Below are 15,855 nucleotides of genomic sequence, written 5' to 3'. Positions count from 1 at the left end.
TTAATTTCATTTTTAATCTTTCTCTAAACATATTAGAACAGAATAAGAAGTCGAACGAATTATTTATGAACTCTGAGTTTAAAAATGGATCGAGCACCTTTGATACTAAAATTTATTTTTAAATATTTTATCTAAAAACTGTTAGATTATTATAAATAGCAAAACACAAACAAAGGGAGTCAAATGAAGTGTCAACGAGAGACGGAAACGCTGCTTTAATTTATGCGTTTACTAAAGTTTAAATTGAAGACAAAGGAATATTAATATTATTATTATTATCCTCATTACTTTCAATAAGCATTATAATTAATCGTAAGCAAAGCAACACGTGTGTGTTTATTTAGTAGCCACAAAGCTTTAAGAGTGACCGAAGTCGGATCCTACATGAATTATGTATCAAAACGAATATAATATGCCTTAAAGAATATAAAGAAAACTGCTTTAAGCTGTAGCTATATGTATTTTAATTATGTTTTCTCAAAATGTGAAGGGCTGCATGAAATTTCAGTCGGCAACCTTGTCACAGAAAAATTTATTTCCCGCAGTGGCAACATAAGCACATCGACTGGCATTAAGCACAGACACTTACCGCCGGCAGATCATCGTCCTCATCATCCTCCGTAACTGCATGGCCTGGCATATTATTAACTGACACCGAGTTGCTGCCATCGGTTGCATCTACGCTGCTGTTGCCGCCGCCGCCGCCGCCACTTGCCTCCGATGTCATCGATATCGAACGTTGCAGTCCCAATTTGCTCACATTCTTAAACAATTTCCAGCGTTCACGTGCCGTGCGTTCCACAGGACTGTCACACCAGAGAGAGAGAGAGAGAGACAAGCAAAATATTGAATATTATAGCATTAAAGGCAGTTACGTTATCATTCTTCATTTATTATTAAGGTTGGCAGACAATTTTACGCTTTCGTGTCACTTTTATGCTTGCAGAAAAGTGTGAAAACGCACACACAAACGATTTAATAACTTTATTTGTTTATTTTTATGCGTCATTAATCCAACATAATTTGTTATTGCACAATGGCATCGTTAACTTTATGAATGCTTGTTACGTTTGAAGGTTAACTGAGCGATTGGAACACAATTCTTAAACGACAACACCTAAAAATTGCTTTAAGTATTTTTTATTTTCAACACAGTATTTGTTATTAAATTGATATATAATTTTAATATAAATATTAAACAGTTTTTTCTTATGAAATTCATACTGGCGCGAAATTCCAATTGATTTGATTTTTTGTTAATAAGTATTGTGATCAAATTCAATAACATTTGGTTATTAATTAAATTTCAAGATTTGAGTATAAAATGAATTCATTATACAAATTGAATAGTAAAGTTGTTTTAATTAAAATTGAAATAGTTTTACGTTAAAATAAAAAGTAGGTTTCAATAATGAGAACTTCATGAAAACTAAACTAAAAAAGCAAATTCATTAATTCTTTTTGTATTACATTTAATAATTTAATTCCAAAAACATTTTGTAATAGACTATGCCAAGAATAGCAGCAATGCTTTAATAATGAAAGAATAAAAGAAACAAAAAACTAGCATGACAGCTCATTTGCCCATTTATATAAAATATTGAAATTAAAAATGATACGAAATTCACCCAAAAATTATTACAAGAAATTTTAATAAAGGTTTATTATATTTATCAGTGCCGGCAGTATTAAAGTTAACTTGGGCTACATTTGCTTAAGAATTTCCTAAGGCCACTTAAAGCGTCTCAGGCGTCTTGACTTTACTATGATACACCTTTGGCTTATTCTTAGTCTTGGCTTGAATGATATACCTTTAGTTTATTGCTTTATCTATCTACGCTATTTGCCTTAGGCAGGCGCAGTTCTAATAGAAATCGAAGCAATCGAATTGGTTGCACAAAAAACAAAGTCCGAATAAAAAGCAATGTCTATGTTTTTTTCTTTTTTGCTAGTGTGTGCAGCCGCATGTGGCAAGACTGACTGCTGCACAAAGCAGCGTAAGCCGCTGACAATATCTCACTCATATTCTAATCTAAAACGCGGGGGAAAGAAAAGAAATGCGAAAGAAGCTGAAAAAAAAAACAGGCAAGACAATTTGTGTCCTTTGTATTTGTCGGTGACTCACTTTTGTTGTTGGTCCTTGGCTGTGGCATTTGCCTTAGCAATTATCGAGTTCCATTTGGCGATTATGTGCGGCTGCTTTAGCTCAATGTCCTTATAGCTGCCACAGGCTTGCAGGCGTCCAGCTTTCATCACAATTAACTGACAGAAGTTGCGCGCATGAAACATAAATGAAATGAAAGCGAAAAGAGAAAACCCGAATGAAACACTAAAAGGCAAGATAAGTAGTAAAGAAAATGAAAAAAAGCAAAAGCAGCAAGCACAAAAGGCAATAAATTCAATTTCGAAACTTAAATTTGCATGCGACTCCTGGTTGCTGCTGCTGCTGCTGTTGTTGTTGTTGTTGCAACGTCTGCTGCTCAAATAATTGTAAAAAAGTGCGCGGCCAAAAGGGAAGCAGCAGTGAACGGACAAGCAGACCGGCAACAAATGGTCTTTCCAGGCAATTGCATTTATGGCCAAAAGGCGATAAATGGCCACCGCATTTGGAGGGCAAAGTAACAAACGGAAGCTTCAGCAAAAAAATAATAATAGATAAAAAAAACATCAAACAAAAAGATAGATGTGACTGCGACTGCGACTGTGACTGTGACTGTGACTGTGTTGCAAACTGTCAGTGGAAAATTTGAATATGAAAAGCTGCGTTTGGCCACCGGGGGCTGCTGCTGGGCCACTTACATAATCCGCCTCCTTGATCAACTGTAATTGCTGCGTCACCAGTATGATGGAGCGATTGGATTTTAAAAGCATTTGACGCACACATTGCTCAAATACATGGGCGCCCACCTCATTGTCCAGCGACGACAGCGGATCGTCCTAGAAAGAAAGAAAGAAATGCATAGACAACTTTATTGTTGCTGAATTCAATAGAAATATTAATAAAAGCGACAGCTCATAATTTGATTACAAATTTTTATAAATGACAGCGCTGAACTTTACATTCCCTCAAGATTCTATCAATAATCTCTTTGCCAACTTGCCAAGTAAACAATTTTAGTTTATGCGCGCTTTAAAGCATAAAAACTTTTACCTTTACTTCTTGGCCAATCACAAAGTCGTTCGAGTATTGTCATAATTTGCACATCAAACTTGTTTACCTTGCAACATTGTCTGTGTGTGTGTGTGTGTGTGTGTGTGTGTGTGTGCGTGTGTGGCACGCTTAACTTTGTATTTTACGAACTTGCAGCAATCGGCATAAAGTGCGCTCAGCCATCTGAATCGCTTGCCCTTGGCATTTGCTTACTCACCATTAGAACAACATTAGCCGATGAATAAATTGCACGCGCTATGGCAATGCGTTGCTTCTGTCCGCCGGATAGGTTAATGCCACGCTCCCCGATAACCGTAAAATCTCCAATGGGCATTAGCTCAATATCCGGCTTAAGGGCACAAGCGTTCAACACAAATTCGTAACGCTTGGGCCGAAACGATTCCCCAAACAAGATATTCTCGCGTATCGTATCGTTCAATAGCCAAGGACTCTGGGGCACATATGAAATGGTGCAGTTCCTGTGGAGAAATAGACAGACAAGATTAAATTAAATGTAGCAGCTAATTAAAATTTATTAAGTATTCTTCGACTAATTAAAACACATTAATTTTACTTTTGTATGTTCTTTAAATTTTATACTTAAATGCTAGTAAATATTCCATTTAATTTAGAAGTCAAAGACCGAATTCAGTTCTAAACAATTCAATCAGCTGAATTCGTTCAAATTTAAAATTTAAATTCCATTTTACAAAAGCAACTAACTCAGCATCATAAGTAATTATGAATATCGAAACTAAATTCAAATCAGATTGGAAAGAAAAATTAATATTAAATAATATAATAAATTATAAATTCATGACTTTCAGTTGATTTAATAACATCTCTCCACGCTGTCAGACAGCCACCATCTCTCTTTCTTTCTTTTCTCTCTTCCTTCTTTCATCTCTTAAATTTACATATCTTTCTATTCCTAAAGGTTTTTAATTTTTGTCCAACATTTACTATACTCGAATTTATTTTCATTGTTAATATTTTTCTTTTATACCCCAAACTGACTGTAATTATTCTATTTTATTTTTGCTTTTATAAATGCAACTATTGCTGATTAATATTAGTAACATCTGTTTTTGACATACTTAATGCGCGATGACCAAGTAGACAAACCACTATCAATGACACCCGAACCACACAACACTAGTATCAACTAAAGGAAAACAACATTTGAAGCTCCTACACGATTACACTTCCACCAGTCCCTAGGATACAAGAGTCAAATGTAGTTCCTGACAAGCGATCACACGCAGCCGCATTGATTATACATCACCTCCAACACCACAACATAAACACGTCATCACCCACAACAGCGATTACTATCAGAAAGGTCGGAACTCAGTAATACCACAACCCCAAACTGAACTGACTCCAACCACAAGCCCAAGATCACAGGATCGCCCTATCAATACGACTACATCAAGCTTCAGCACACACGAAACAAGCGACTGAACAAAAACTTTCCACACCCACGACGGCACGTAGGCACAATCAACACTCCAGTCCAAAGACACGAGACTCATCGTTACCTCGTCAGGAAAATAAATAGATCAGCACAACACACAAAACCGCGAAACATTCCCAACAACCTTTAATACCAAAATTTTATATGCAACCAAACCCTTTTATTAATTTAAATTTATTTAAATGTACAGCAAGGGCAATTACATTTAAAATTAAAACCAAGTCTTAGATATTACATTTTATTATAATATTTTAACTAATGAAACTGGTAAGCTATCTATAAACCTCAAAGCCTTACTGTACACAATTTAAGCTGCATTTTAGTTTAGTTGCTTACTTATATAGAATATGACCTATATTCTTATTTTTATTATTTGTTATTAACATTTTCACTTACACTTGTACAGCTTGGCAACTAATTAAGTGCTACTATCACAAATATTGACACAAGCGACAGAGCGACAGCCAAAATAGGCAAACACATGTGTGACAACGCTAATTACGCCCAAATGCAAGTGACTTCAATTAATTAGCTGCAATTTAGTTAAGCGGCTTATGTAATAACTTTCACTGCATTGCTCGACAAGCGCATAAACCGCAACCTTAACACACACACACACACACAGACTCACACATACAGACGCGGAAGCAGAGCCACACAGCTGCGGCATAATTAAGCGAGTCAGTGGCTCGATGAGGTGCAGAAGATAAAGTGATTGGTTTTCTTAACGACCGCAAAATTGCGAAGCCGCAAAGCATGTTCAACAACATTTGAACAAGTAATAATGTCAAATCATTTTGAATGTGTGCGCTATGCACAGATATCGAAATACGAAACTATTTAAGTTAATGTCTATGAGCCAAACATTTTGTGGCTTAGTGTGGGTTTTAATTGAAAGTGTGTCTAGGCAAAAGCCACAGGTTTAGTAATCGAAATTTTAAGTAAATTAAAGAGGGAAGAGTAAATATGTTTTGGGTACTTATAAAATGCCATTGGCTAATAAAAATATTTATAAAATCAAATACTTAATTAAATGTTGCTTGTATCTGAGCTACAACTCTGAATTTATTATTTACTTTTATTTATTTATTTAATGTTGACTATGAACAGTCTACGACGCTTACAAAAATGTATTTAAAATTAATAATAAATAAATATTTTAAACGAAATGTTATTTAAATAGAAAAGCATTCTATATAAATTTATATTTATATGGGACTGCAACAAGGATTGAGAAGAATCCAAACAGATATGGGTTATATTATTAATTGGAATTTAATAACTTCCGAAAAATAATTAGCTTACCTTAAATTGAACCAAAAATTAAATAAAAAGAGATTTCAGAATGGTTGGCTTTTTAGAAAATCCACAAATAGAAATATGAATCATTTATTAAAATGCATGATTGATAAGAATAACAATCACCTTTGGGTATATTTTTATTTTGTTATAATTCCCTTATTTACATACGTAAAAGTTTGTCAAATACTAATGATCATTGCTGTGCCAATTGCCATTTTAAAATAAAATATAAAATTAAATATTTGATATGCCCAATGATGTTGGAGCCTAATAATTAAAGTTTTATATGAACTTTACATTGAGAGCTTTGCATTTATTGCAAGGATTGGAACCGATATGAGTTATTGATGTTTCACATCATATATTTCTCAAAAATAATCAGCATTACCTTCGAGTGAACAAACATGAAATAAATAGTGTAAATAGGAATTTGCTTGAATTTGCTTGCAATATGATATAAATGGGCTTTGATAAGAATAATAATCGCATTGTTACTTTTACTTGTTAATTGCAATTCTCTAATGTAATTAAGTTAACTTAAAAAACATATTAAATAAATATATATAGCCTGCAAATGAATCTTTGTTGCACGCATTGGGATTAATCTTGGCGAGCGTGTCAACTACATTGTTAAGTGAATGGACAAGTTAGTAAGTTAAAGTCTGAGCTGCAGCAATCTGCACGTAACTCACATTACGTATGCGCCCTGTTGACCCGCTTAAAGCAAAACGCAGAGCGCTTTGTCTTGCCAACACAACATACACCACACAGACGAACAGACGAAACACACGAACAGCATGGTTAGATCACACTTTGCACCTCCCATATCGACCTTGGACTTGGCAAGCTCGCAGCTTCTACCCCTACACCACAACCGCAGTGCAGCTCCCCACAACCGCTTTTCTTCGGTCTTCGACTCTTTTCGTATTTGTCGGAAATCCACAAAAGCGGCACACACACACACACCGCGTATAATATATACAGACGTACACTTAACAATCGTTAAGTTCACGTGGCTCTGGCTGCAATCTATGCCACTGTGTAGTCAAACTATAAATTTCCAAGTCAAAAACGGAGAAAGAGTCGAGAGAATAAGCGAGTGAGCGAGCGCGAGAGCGAGACACACACAGAGAACACAGACATTTATTACAGTAATTGAAATTATTGCACATTTTGCGTTTGCCAAGCCGTAAAGCAAAAGCAGCAGCAGTAGCTGAAGCAGAGCGAGCGAGCGAGCGACTGAGGCGGATGCTGAGGCGACTGCCGCACTGGGCGTTGCTTTAGCTTGTTAAATGCATTTTTATATGGCTGCCACGCCTGCAGTTTGCTTGCAACGCCGCGGCGCACCGCGTCCCCGTCCTTTTGCACTTACTACAGCGTGTTTTTTTTTTTTTTTTTCTTTTTTATATGCGCTATAAAATTAACATATACAGACATTTTGTAATAAATTACCGCATTCACGTGATGCGCCTGCAAACGACTATAAAAATATGTTGTACGAGTGTGTGGCACATGCAACATCGATGACTGCGGCAACTGCTGCTGGAACTGGAACTGCAACTGTGCTGCATTTAATTCGAGCCGTTGCTTTAGCCACAATGCGCATTCAAAGTGCAAAATTGTGATTAGAGACTGAAGAGAGTAAAGAGTTAGTTTTGTGCGTGGCATTAACTGCCAGCAGGTTGCATGCAACAGACTCACTGTCGTTGCTGCAACAAATGCCAGGCGAGTGAAGCGCATTCATTTTAATTTGTGCAACGTGGCGTATGCTTAATGCGTTTTCAAGTCAACCGCTTGCAACGCTTTGTCGCAAGTGTTCTAAGCCGCGCATGTTGAATTTTAGCAAGCTCTTAAATATTTATCTTAATCCTAGTTTTCACCCGAGTTGCTGTTGTTGTTGTTATTATTTTAATATCCGTCGTATGTAGTTGCCCATTTACAGCTTGTGTCAGATTACGCACGTTTTGCTGACACGCCCACTCACGACCACCCAACTTGCGACGCGTGCATCTCTCTCTCGCTCACCCACACACAAATATTTAAATTATTTATGTGCCAATTTTCAGTTGTGTCAACAACAGCGCGTTGGCCTCCCCTCCTGTCACGCCTTCCGCCTTTTAGTTTGTTTGCTCATTTTACGGCATTTAATTGCATAATTTTTGAAGCAAACTCAAATTAATTAACCAAACTAGTTGCCACACGCTGCTGCATGCAAGCCCAGCCGCCTTTCATATATTTTCAAGGTTCTCTCTCTCTCTCTCTCTACCAAAAACTTTAGAGCTTTCGCTACAGTTGAAACAACACACACACACACACACACATGCATGCTCACGCGTATACAAACAAAAAAACATTTTCACACTCTGCTACATTTAATTAAAGTTTTCCAATTGTGTCTTTTGCGTTTGGGAGTTTTCCTTTTCGTTGCTGAGCCCAGCAGCGCTTGGAGCTGCCAATTTGGTAAAGCATACAAAAGCGCCGCTTGCAAGTTTTCTTGGCCTTCAACTGGCAAGCCATAAATAAAATGCAATAAGCGCCTCTCTTTGACGCCCTCATCCATGGGGCCACCTCTACACTAAGCGAAATATACTCAAAATCTTACACTTTTCGAACTGACCTGACCAAAAACTAAACAATTCAATACTCACCAACTGCTGAGCACCAAGATTCCTTTGACTAGAATTATTATTAATATTGTTTAGTACCTAAATTTTCGGATATTTTAGAAAGTGTTTGTTCCAGGTATTTATTAAAAAAACCCAAGTTGGCTCTAAAGGACAAATCAATTTTTATTTACATATTCAAAAAGTGAATTTTCAATTATCTACCCTTTTCTATTTAGTTAATAAATTTTTTATTCTTACTTTTACAATACATTATTATTTACTAAATATAATTAAAACACTTCTAAATTAAGTATTTCCTCAGAGAATTTCTACTTACATGACACACTCTTCCAACTACATTAATTATATTTCTTTACAGTCGTACCCTCCCACTCAATTTTAATCAATCTTTTACCAATAGTTTTTTCATTCTACGCAATAGCTTCCCAAGGCTCAAAGTCACAAGCTTAAAGTTCAATAAATTTTTCTTAAACTTGTATCCACATGCCACAGACATACATACATACACACACACACCCCATATAATATAAAATGTGTACAGACATGTAGGTAAACATTTTCACATTCAGTTCCACCATCAGGAGTCTTTTTCTAGAAGTTAGGGCCTTTTGTTTCCTTCATTTGTTGTTAATTGCATTTTCAGACATACAACTGCATGTGTGTGTGTGTGCGTATGCGAGTGTGTGTGTGTGTGTGTTGCCTACTTTTTGGTAGCTGGCATTAAAATGCATTGGCGTAATATGCATTTTATATGCTAAAAAGCACTTGCAACTTGTATCAATGGGCTAGTTACATAGTGCCACAGTTGGTGGGCATATTTATGGCTTGGCTGACATGTCTATATGTGGCATATATAGTAAGTAGGTTAGACATGCTATTTAACAAACATCAATGCAACAAATCAATTGCTTTTGTGAAGAAGCAAAAGTTGAAATGCAAATGAAATCCTGTAGAATGACATGCAAAGTGAAATAATCATGGTAAGCGAAGCAGTCAAATTGCAAATAAAGGGAAGAAATGAGTTAGTTATATTTTAATTTATATAGCTTTAAATATTCGCATTATTACAAAATACTCTGTTGATAAATTTGTATGTCAATGTTGAATTCAGTATTATGCTGCATACTTATTGGGGCGTATTGAAAGGTTCAAAGTAGCAGCAGCTTGAAGACTTGTCTACATATAATTTGCATATCTTAACTTAAAATATAATGCAATAAAAAAAATAAATAAACTAAAATTTAGTCACAAGCTACATATATAATAAAATGCTATAAAATATGTAGCTATACTACTATTTCAAATATGCCAAATATTTTCAAACTTTTGACTTGTTTTACTTTTTCCATATGAAACGTGTATATAATTTGCATATCAAAAAAACGCTACTAATATTGCCTTTTTAATGAAGTACATAATTGCATATTAAATTTATGCCTAAGTAAACTACTTATATATATATATATATACTATATATATGATATATATATTTATATATATTGTTTGCATTTTTTAATATTCCAGCAGAGAAATTGATTGTAGGCAAACCTTTTCAATAACGCAATAACATTGCATTGATTAATTTTCAACTACTACAAGTAGTTTACTTAGGCATAAATTTAATATGCATTATTCTATATTATCATTATATATGATAAATAATATATAATATATATATATTATCCTATATATATATATTTATATTAATTATATTAATATATATATACAGAAAGTGTTAAATCAGTATAGAACTTAAATCAATTGCGCTCAGATTGATTTTTTGCTGCTGAGTTAATTTCATTTGTAAAATTCAATTTGAATTTACACACTCAGCTAAATTGACTTTCAGTCGATTCATTCGCCTTTACAATTCTGTTCTAAGTTTAAAATTGATGTTAAGCAGTTGTACTCACTTGTGCCAGAACATGTTGCCCGCCACCAGCGGCATTTCCATGAGCAGCGCCGAGAGCAGCGAGCTCTTGCCGCTGCCATTTTTGCCCACAATTATGGTAAGTTTGCCCTTGGGTATGGCCATTTCGGGCACATGCAACTGCACCTGGGGCAGGCTGCCCTGGGCGGGTCGCCAGCTGAAGAGGCCATCGTTAATTGAGACTGCAATGTCGTCGGGCATTTTGAGCAGCAGCGAGTCGCGGCGCCAGCTGTCGGTGTTGCGAGCACGCAGCAGGGAAAACTCTAGCGGCTTTTCCGCGCTGCCGCCGCATAATTTGGGCGGCCGTATGGCCACATATGGCGTATTGCGCAGCAGTTCGCGACGCTGCTGCACGATCTTATGATGACCCAGTTCAAAAGCGACCTCCATGGGTTCGCCTGTGCTCTGGAGCAGCGGCGTTATGGGACTAAAGAATTGACGCCAAATGCGCTGGCGGACGGCGACCGGCAGGCTGCTCACCGGCAACAACGTCATTATTGCGCAAATGCCAAGCGATGCTCATTGAGGCGATTCTCTGCTTGAGCCGTACGCAGCGTTAGATTCGACTTCTCCTGCGTCTCGTACATGTCCAGGGAGGCATCGCTCTTGCTCAAGATGCGCGCCATATTGCGTATGCCCTCGAATTGCTTTTGTATCTCGGGCGCTTGCAGGAAGCGCTCCAAGCGCTTTGTCGACACCAGCGCTTCTATAATTATGGGCACCGTTATGGGATAGATCAGCAGCGGCACTGTCAGCTGCTGAAACAGCGCCAAGGCTGAGAACAAGCGACTCGCATTCAAATCCAGCTCCGCATCATGTGGCAGCCACACATAAAACGCCAGCGTAAGAAACGTTATCAACATGGTCGATATGTGTGTTAAAATAGCTGCAAGTAAATTTATATATTAAAATCACTCTCAAATTGTTTATTGTCGCACTTACTCATTAAAGTCCAGTAGAGTGCATCTTTATTCAGATACTTCAGTTCAGTCTTACGCGCTGTTTGTATCTTACGCAAAAAAACTTCATCCCACGCATTCAGCTTGATTATCTTTATTCCTATCAGCGTGTCGTGGATTTTTTGCAAACGCTCATCAGTGAATTTCTTTAAAAATAAAGAGAAATTAGTGCAACATGAAAAAATATTCTTATTGATTATTATCAATATGTTTACAAAAATAATATTCAACTTCAAATTATTTTAAAGAAAATTTTGCATTAGAAAATTAATTAAAAGACACCTATAAAAAATTTTAAATGAATTAAATAAAATAAAAAAAAATATGTAGCACTAGTGTGCTATTTAATATAGTTATTAAATTATATTAATATTATTACTATTACTAATATTTAATAGTAAATAAATGATTGTTATTCATAACCTTAAAAAAAATGTGTGCATTCTAAATAAAAATAATTATATAACAAAACTAAAACTTTTTCTTCATTTGAATACAAAATTGATGAAATAATTATTACAAAATAATTAGTAAGCCCTAACTTTGCTTAAAAAAAACTCTTATTCAAAATTTTTGCCACAAAATTAAATATAAAAATCATTTATTAATTCCTTTCACAAAAGTTGAAAATAAGATTAAATTCTTATCAAGCGTATTTTCGGATCATTATGATTTACTTAATTGCATCCATTACATACATTTATACATACATTTTATTAATTATTATTTCTTATTTTCTCTTTAACTTTTTCAGGCTTGGGACTATTATTCTTGTAAAAGTTATTTATGAAATTGCTGCTTAAAAATAAAATAGTTGCAAATAATAATAATTTCTATAAATAATTATACGTAGGCACAAGCTGTCAAAATAAATACAAATCATAGAAATAAGAAACTTCTAACAAGCAAGCAAAAAGTGTTTTGCACTATGAAATAAATTCCTAAACAATCAGTGTTTGCAATTGGATAAACTTTCGAAAGTTTGTCTCTGGTATTTTTGTGGGGCATGCGAGTTTACCGATTTACCCCAATTACAAGTTTGCTGCTCAAACTAAACTTTAGTTGACCTAAATAAATAAATAATAAACGAAATTAACAAAACGTGCAAGGCAAGCTAAAAATAATGTTATATGTAAATGTGAAGACCAAAATACAATTAACTCAAGTAATAACTTTAAATTGACCACAAATCTGTTAGCAGGAAACTTTTAATAAGCCTAAAGCAGCAGCAGGCCGAAACAAAAACTGACCAAAATCTCAACCAACCAACCAACCAACCAACCAACCAACCAACCAACTACTGCTGATGATATTTTGATAGTAAATTAATTCAAGTCCATTGTTGTATTGCCTAATTGAATTTCTCAAGCTCAATATTGATTTATATGGCTTACTTACCGCTATTAATCCGGAATTCTTCGACATGGCATTGCCAATGAGAAACTGCAAAGGCGTTATAATCAGTATACAAGCAATGGCACCAATCACCGCACTCTGTCCCAATTTCAAGTACAGCAAATAGATGAGCACGGCTATCTGTAAGTAGCAAAGACAAAATATGCATTCAATATACGTGTGTGTGTGTGTGTGTGTGTGTGTGTTGGGCTTATGCAAATGCTACAAACAATGACAATAATGCGCTTACGATAGCACAAAATATAATTAAGATGCATGTTAATTATTTGCCTTTCTTAGCTAGCCGAGCTTAATAATAATGTTAAAGTGCAACGGTAATTATATTATGTCATTCGCATGCCAATAAATTCTTGTTCACAGTGTAGCATATAAACCTAAGCTGAAGATAATTAAATTATAGTTGCAATTTGGCTACAAAGTTTCAGTTCAGTTCTTTAATTTCAATTGTCAGGCAAGCTGTGCTAGTTTAATTTCAACTTATTGTTAGCAGAGCTTACATGAAATTTCATGTTTATTTAGAAATACTTCCGGCATAAAATAAACTGCTCTCAATAGCTAAAATACAAAATACACTTTTTTACAACATCATATAACTCCAAATTATTGAACAATTAGAGCAGATGCGCTCGCTACTCTCTCTCTCTCTGTCGTGCTGCACAAGAACTAAAATCCGACAATATGTTTGGTTTGATGTGTGTGTGTGAGTGTGTTGCAATCACAAACGAGTAAATTATAATGCAGCTGTTGCCGGCACTGAAAACCACAGACCAATGCCAACGCCGCAGATTCAAAAGCAGCTGTTTTCGAATACAAACATTTACAAATCAATGCAACATGCAACATGAGGCAGCGCTGTTGAGTTGGGGTCGACTAGTACTTCGAAATGAGCAAGTACAAGCTCATGGCTAATTACGCTCAGTTTCACTCACTAACACACACACACACACATGCACATGCATTAAATACGTATTAATTATGCGCGCGTGGGTAACTGTGTGTGCATTACCAAATCCCAACCCTAGGCTCTATGCCTGAACTTTAGAGATGGCAGTGCACAAGCAACTTCATTTATTTTATATAGAAAAAATTCAAACTTAATAACAGTATGCAAAAATTATAAAAGTCTAGTATTTTATATTAAACATAATATTGCGCATTTTAGTGGCAATTTTTTTTTTAATTTATTTATTTTAACTTTGGGAAGCTCCTTTCGATTGATATTAATTGAAGCATAAATCTCTTGCTAAAACAAAGTAAACTATTTAATCCCTTAGTTAATTTATTTATTGTAATTTTAATTTAAATTCATGAACAAATTAGTTTGCTTCAGAAAAAATTGCCTAGTAATATACTAATGTTAATTATATCTATATAAGTAGTAAACAATTCAGCTGAATGCAGTCAAATTTAATTAAAAAAAAAAATAAATTCAATTTCAAAATAATTCCTTAAGAATGATTCTCTGCGTAATTTTAATTCAGATTGGTAAAAAGTTAATGCATTCAAAAATATTTGAATTCAAGATGAATGAATCAGGCGAATCATTCACTACTGAATGCATTCTTTTACAAACCTTATAAATAGTAAACAACATAGAAAACCTTTGAAATCTAAATCTACGTATTATTTTATATGAGTTTTTACTGAACTGAATTTGAAAAGTGACACAAATTTGTATGAAATTTCGACTTTAAAACTTGTTTAAATGTCTGCGTAGAAATAAAAAATTAAAACTAATTTATTTATACATGGAACTAGTTACGCATAAGTTGCCGCAGCACTTGCACATATTTGGCTTCATCATTAGCACGCTTGCTTAGTGGCAAATAAAGTTGGCCTTTAGGCTTGGCCAAACACACATTTATTTATTTATTTATATGCATGGTGAAAAGCCCTATACAAATATTTGTGCAAGGCTTTTTAAATGCTCGTTTAAATGCCAGAAGGCAAATAGAGAAATTGCACAAAACACAAATTACAAATCAAATTGCTAAGACAAATTTATAGGCCAATTGCATATTGGCAAAACGAAATGTGATAAATCTATAGTGTGATTAAAAAACATGACAACAATTCGTTTTGTTTGTTAGGCAAATGTGATAAATAAAGTAAAAACTGCACACAAGTTGCTCGTAAATTATGCAAATAAGCTTTGAAGCGACTCTGTGCACAGACCTTGAATGGAATAGCCCAGGCATAGTGGGCGATCCAAAAGAATTGCATTATGTTGAGGGTGTCGCCAGTCATGTGATTTGTGATTGTTCCAATGTCATAGAGACCTGCAAAGATGTAAATACAATAATTAAAAACTATATTCTTGATATTCAATGGAAAATGCAACAATTTTGGGCATTATTTATTATTTTTCAGAATTTAATTAGTGATAATTCAAAAAAAGAATATATGAAAATATGTACAAATAAAAATTATTTAATACATTATTATTATTATTCCTTAGTAACTTAGTCACTTAAATATATCTTCATATAAAATATATAATAAATAAAAATAAGTAAAAAATATAAAAATCAATAAATTAAAATACAAAAATAAAACAAAAAAATTAAAATAAAACATTTGTATACACTTGCAACTGTGACATTGTGTGAGTTGTTGACAAAATACAAATTAAAAATATCAAAAAAATGCAATTTCTACAATTTTTAAATTTTTAATTTTAAAATATTAAATGAGAACAATTAAAAAATAAAAAGAAATAATAAATTATTTTAAAATTTATCTATATACTTATGTTTAAAATACTTTAGAATCTTGTAGGTTGGCAGATTTATTTTAATACTATATTGCAACTTTTAAATATTTATAATTAGTATAAATAAAATTAGTGCGACATATCGATAGCTGATTGATTTTCTAAAAGTAAGCTAAGCTGTTTGTAATCTCCTCAACGATAGACATTTTATTGACATAAGGCCTACTAAGCTCTAAATGCAATTGCTTGCCAAAAAAAAGAGAAAGAAAAAAAAAACTAA

The 15,855-nt window shown here is 34.3% G+C and overlaps 1 protein-coding gene across 1 annotated transcript in view; it reads right to left on the bottom strand.

Moving 5' to 3' along the window:
* LOC117134867 (ATP-binding cassette sub-family C member Sur) overlaps window positions 1–15,855 on the bottom strand; it is a 51,482-nt gene that overhangs the window by 18,640 nt on the left and 16,987 nt on the right. The window contains 10 exon segments of the mRNA XM_033294193.1: window positions 204–210; window positions 580–806; window positions 2,126–2,262; window positions 2,800–2,937; window positions 3,369–3,630; window positions 10,471–10,914; window positions 10,968–11,373; window positions 11,430–11,592; window positions 12,845–12,982; window positions 15,038–15,178. Coding sequence (XP_033150084.1) covers window positions 204–210; window positions 580–806; window positions 2,126–2,262; window positions 2,800–2,937; window positions 3,369–3,630; window positions 10,471–10,914; window positions 10,968–11,373; window positions 11,430–11,592; window positions 12,845–12,982; window positions 15,038–15,178 — 2,063 coding nt within the window.

Source organism: Drosophila busckii, chromosome 2L (assembly GCF_011750605.1).
Source record: "Drosophila busckii strain San Diego stock center, stock number 13000-0081.31 chromosome 2L, ASM1175060v1, whole genome shotgun sequence".
In the NCBI taxonomy this organism is placed as follows: domain Eukaryota; kingdom Metazoa; phylum Arthropoda; class Insecta; order Diptera; family Drosophilidae; genus Drosophila; species Drosophila busckii.
This window is presented reverse-complemented; position numbering and strand designations above follow the sequence as displayed.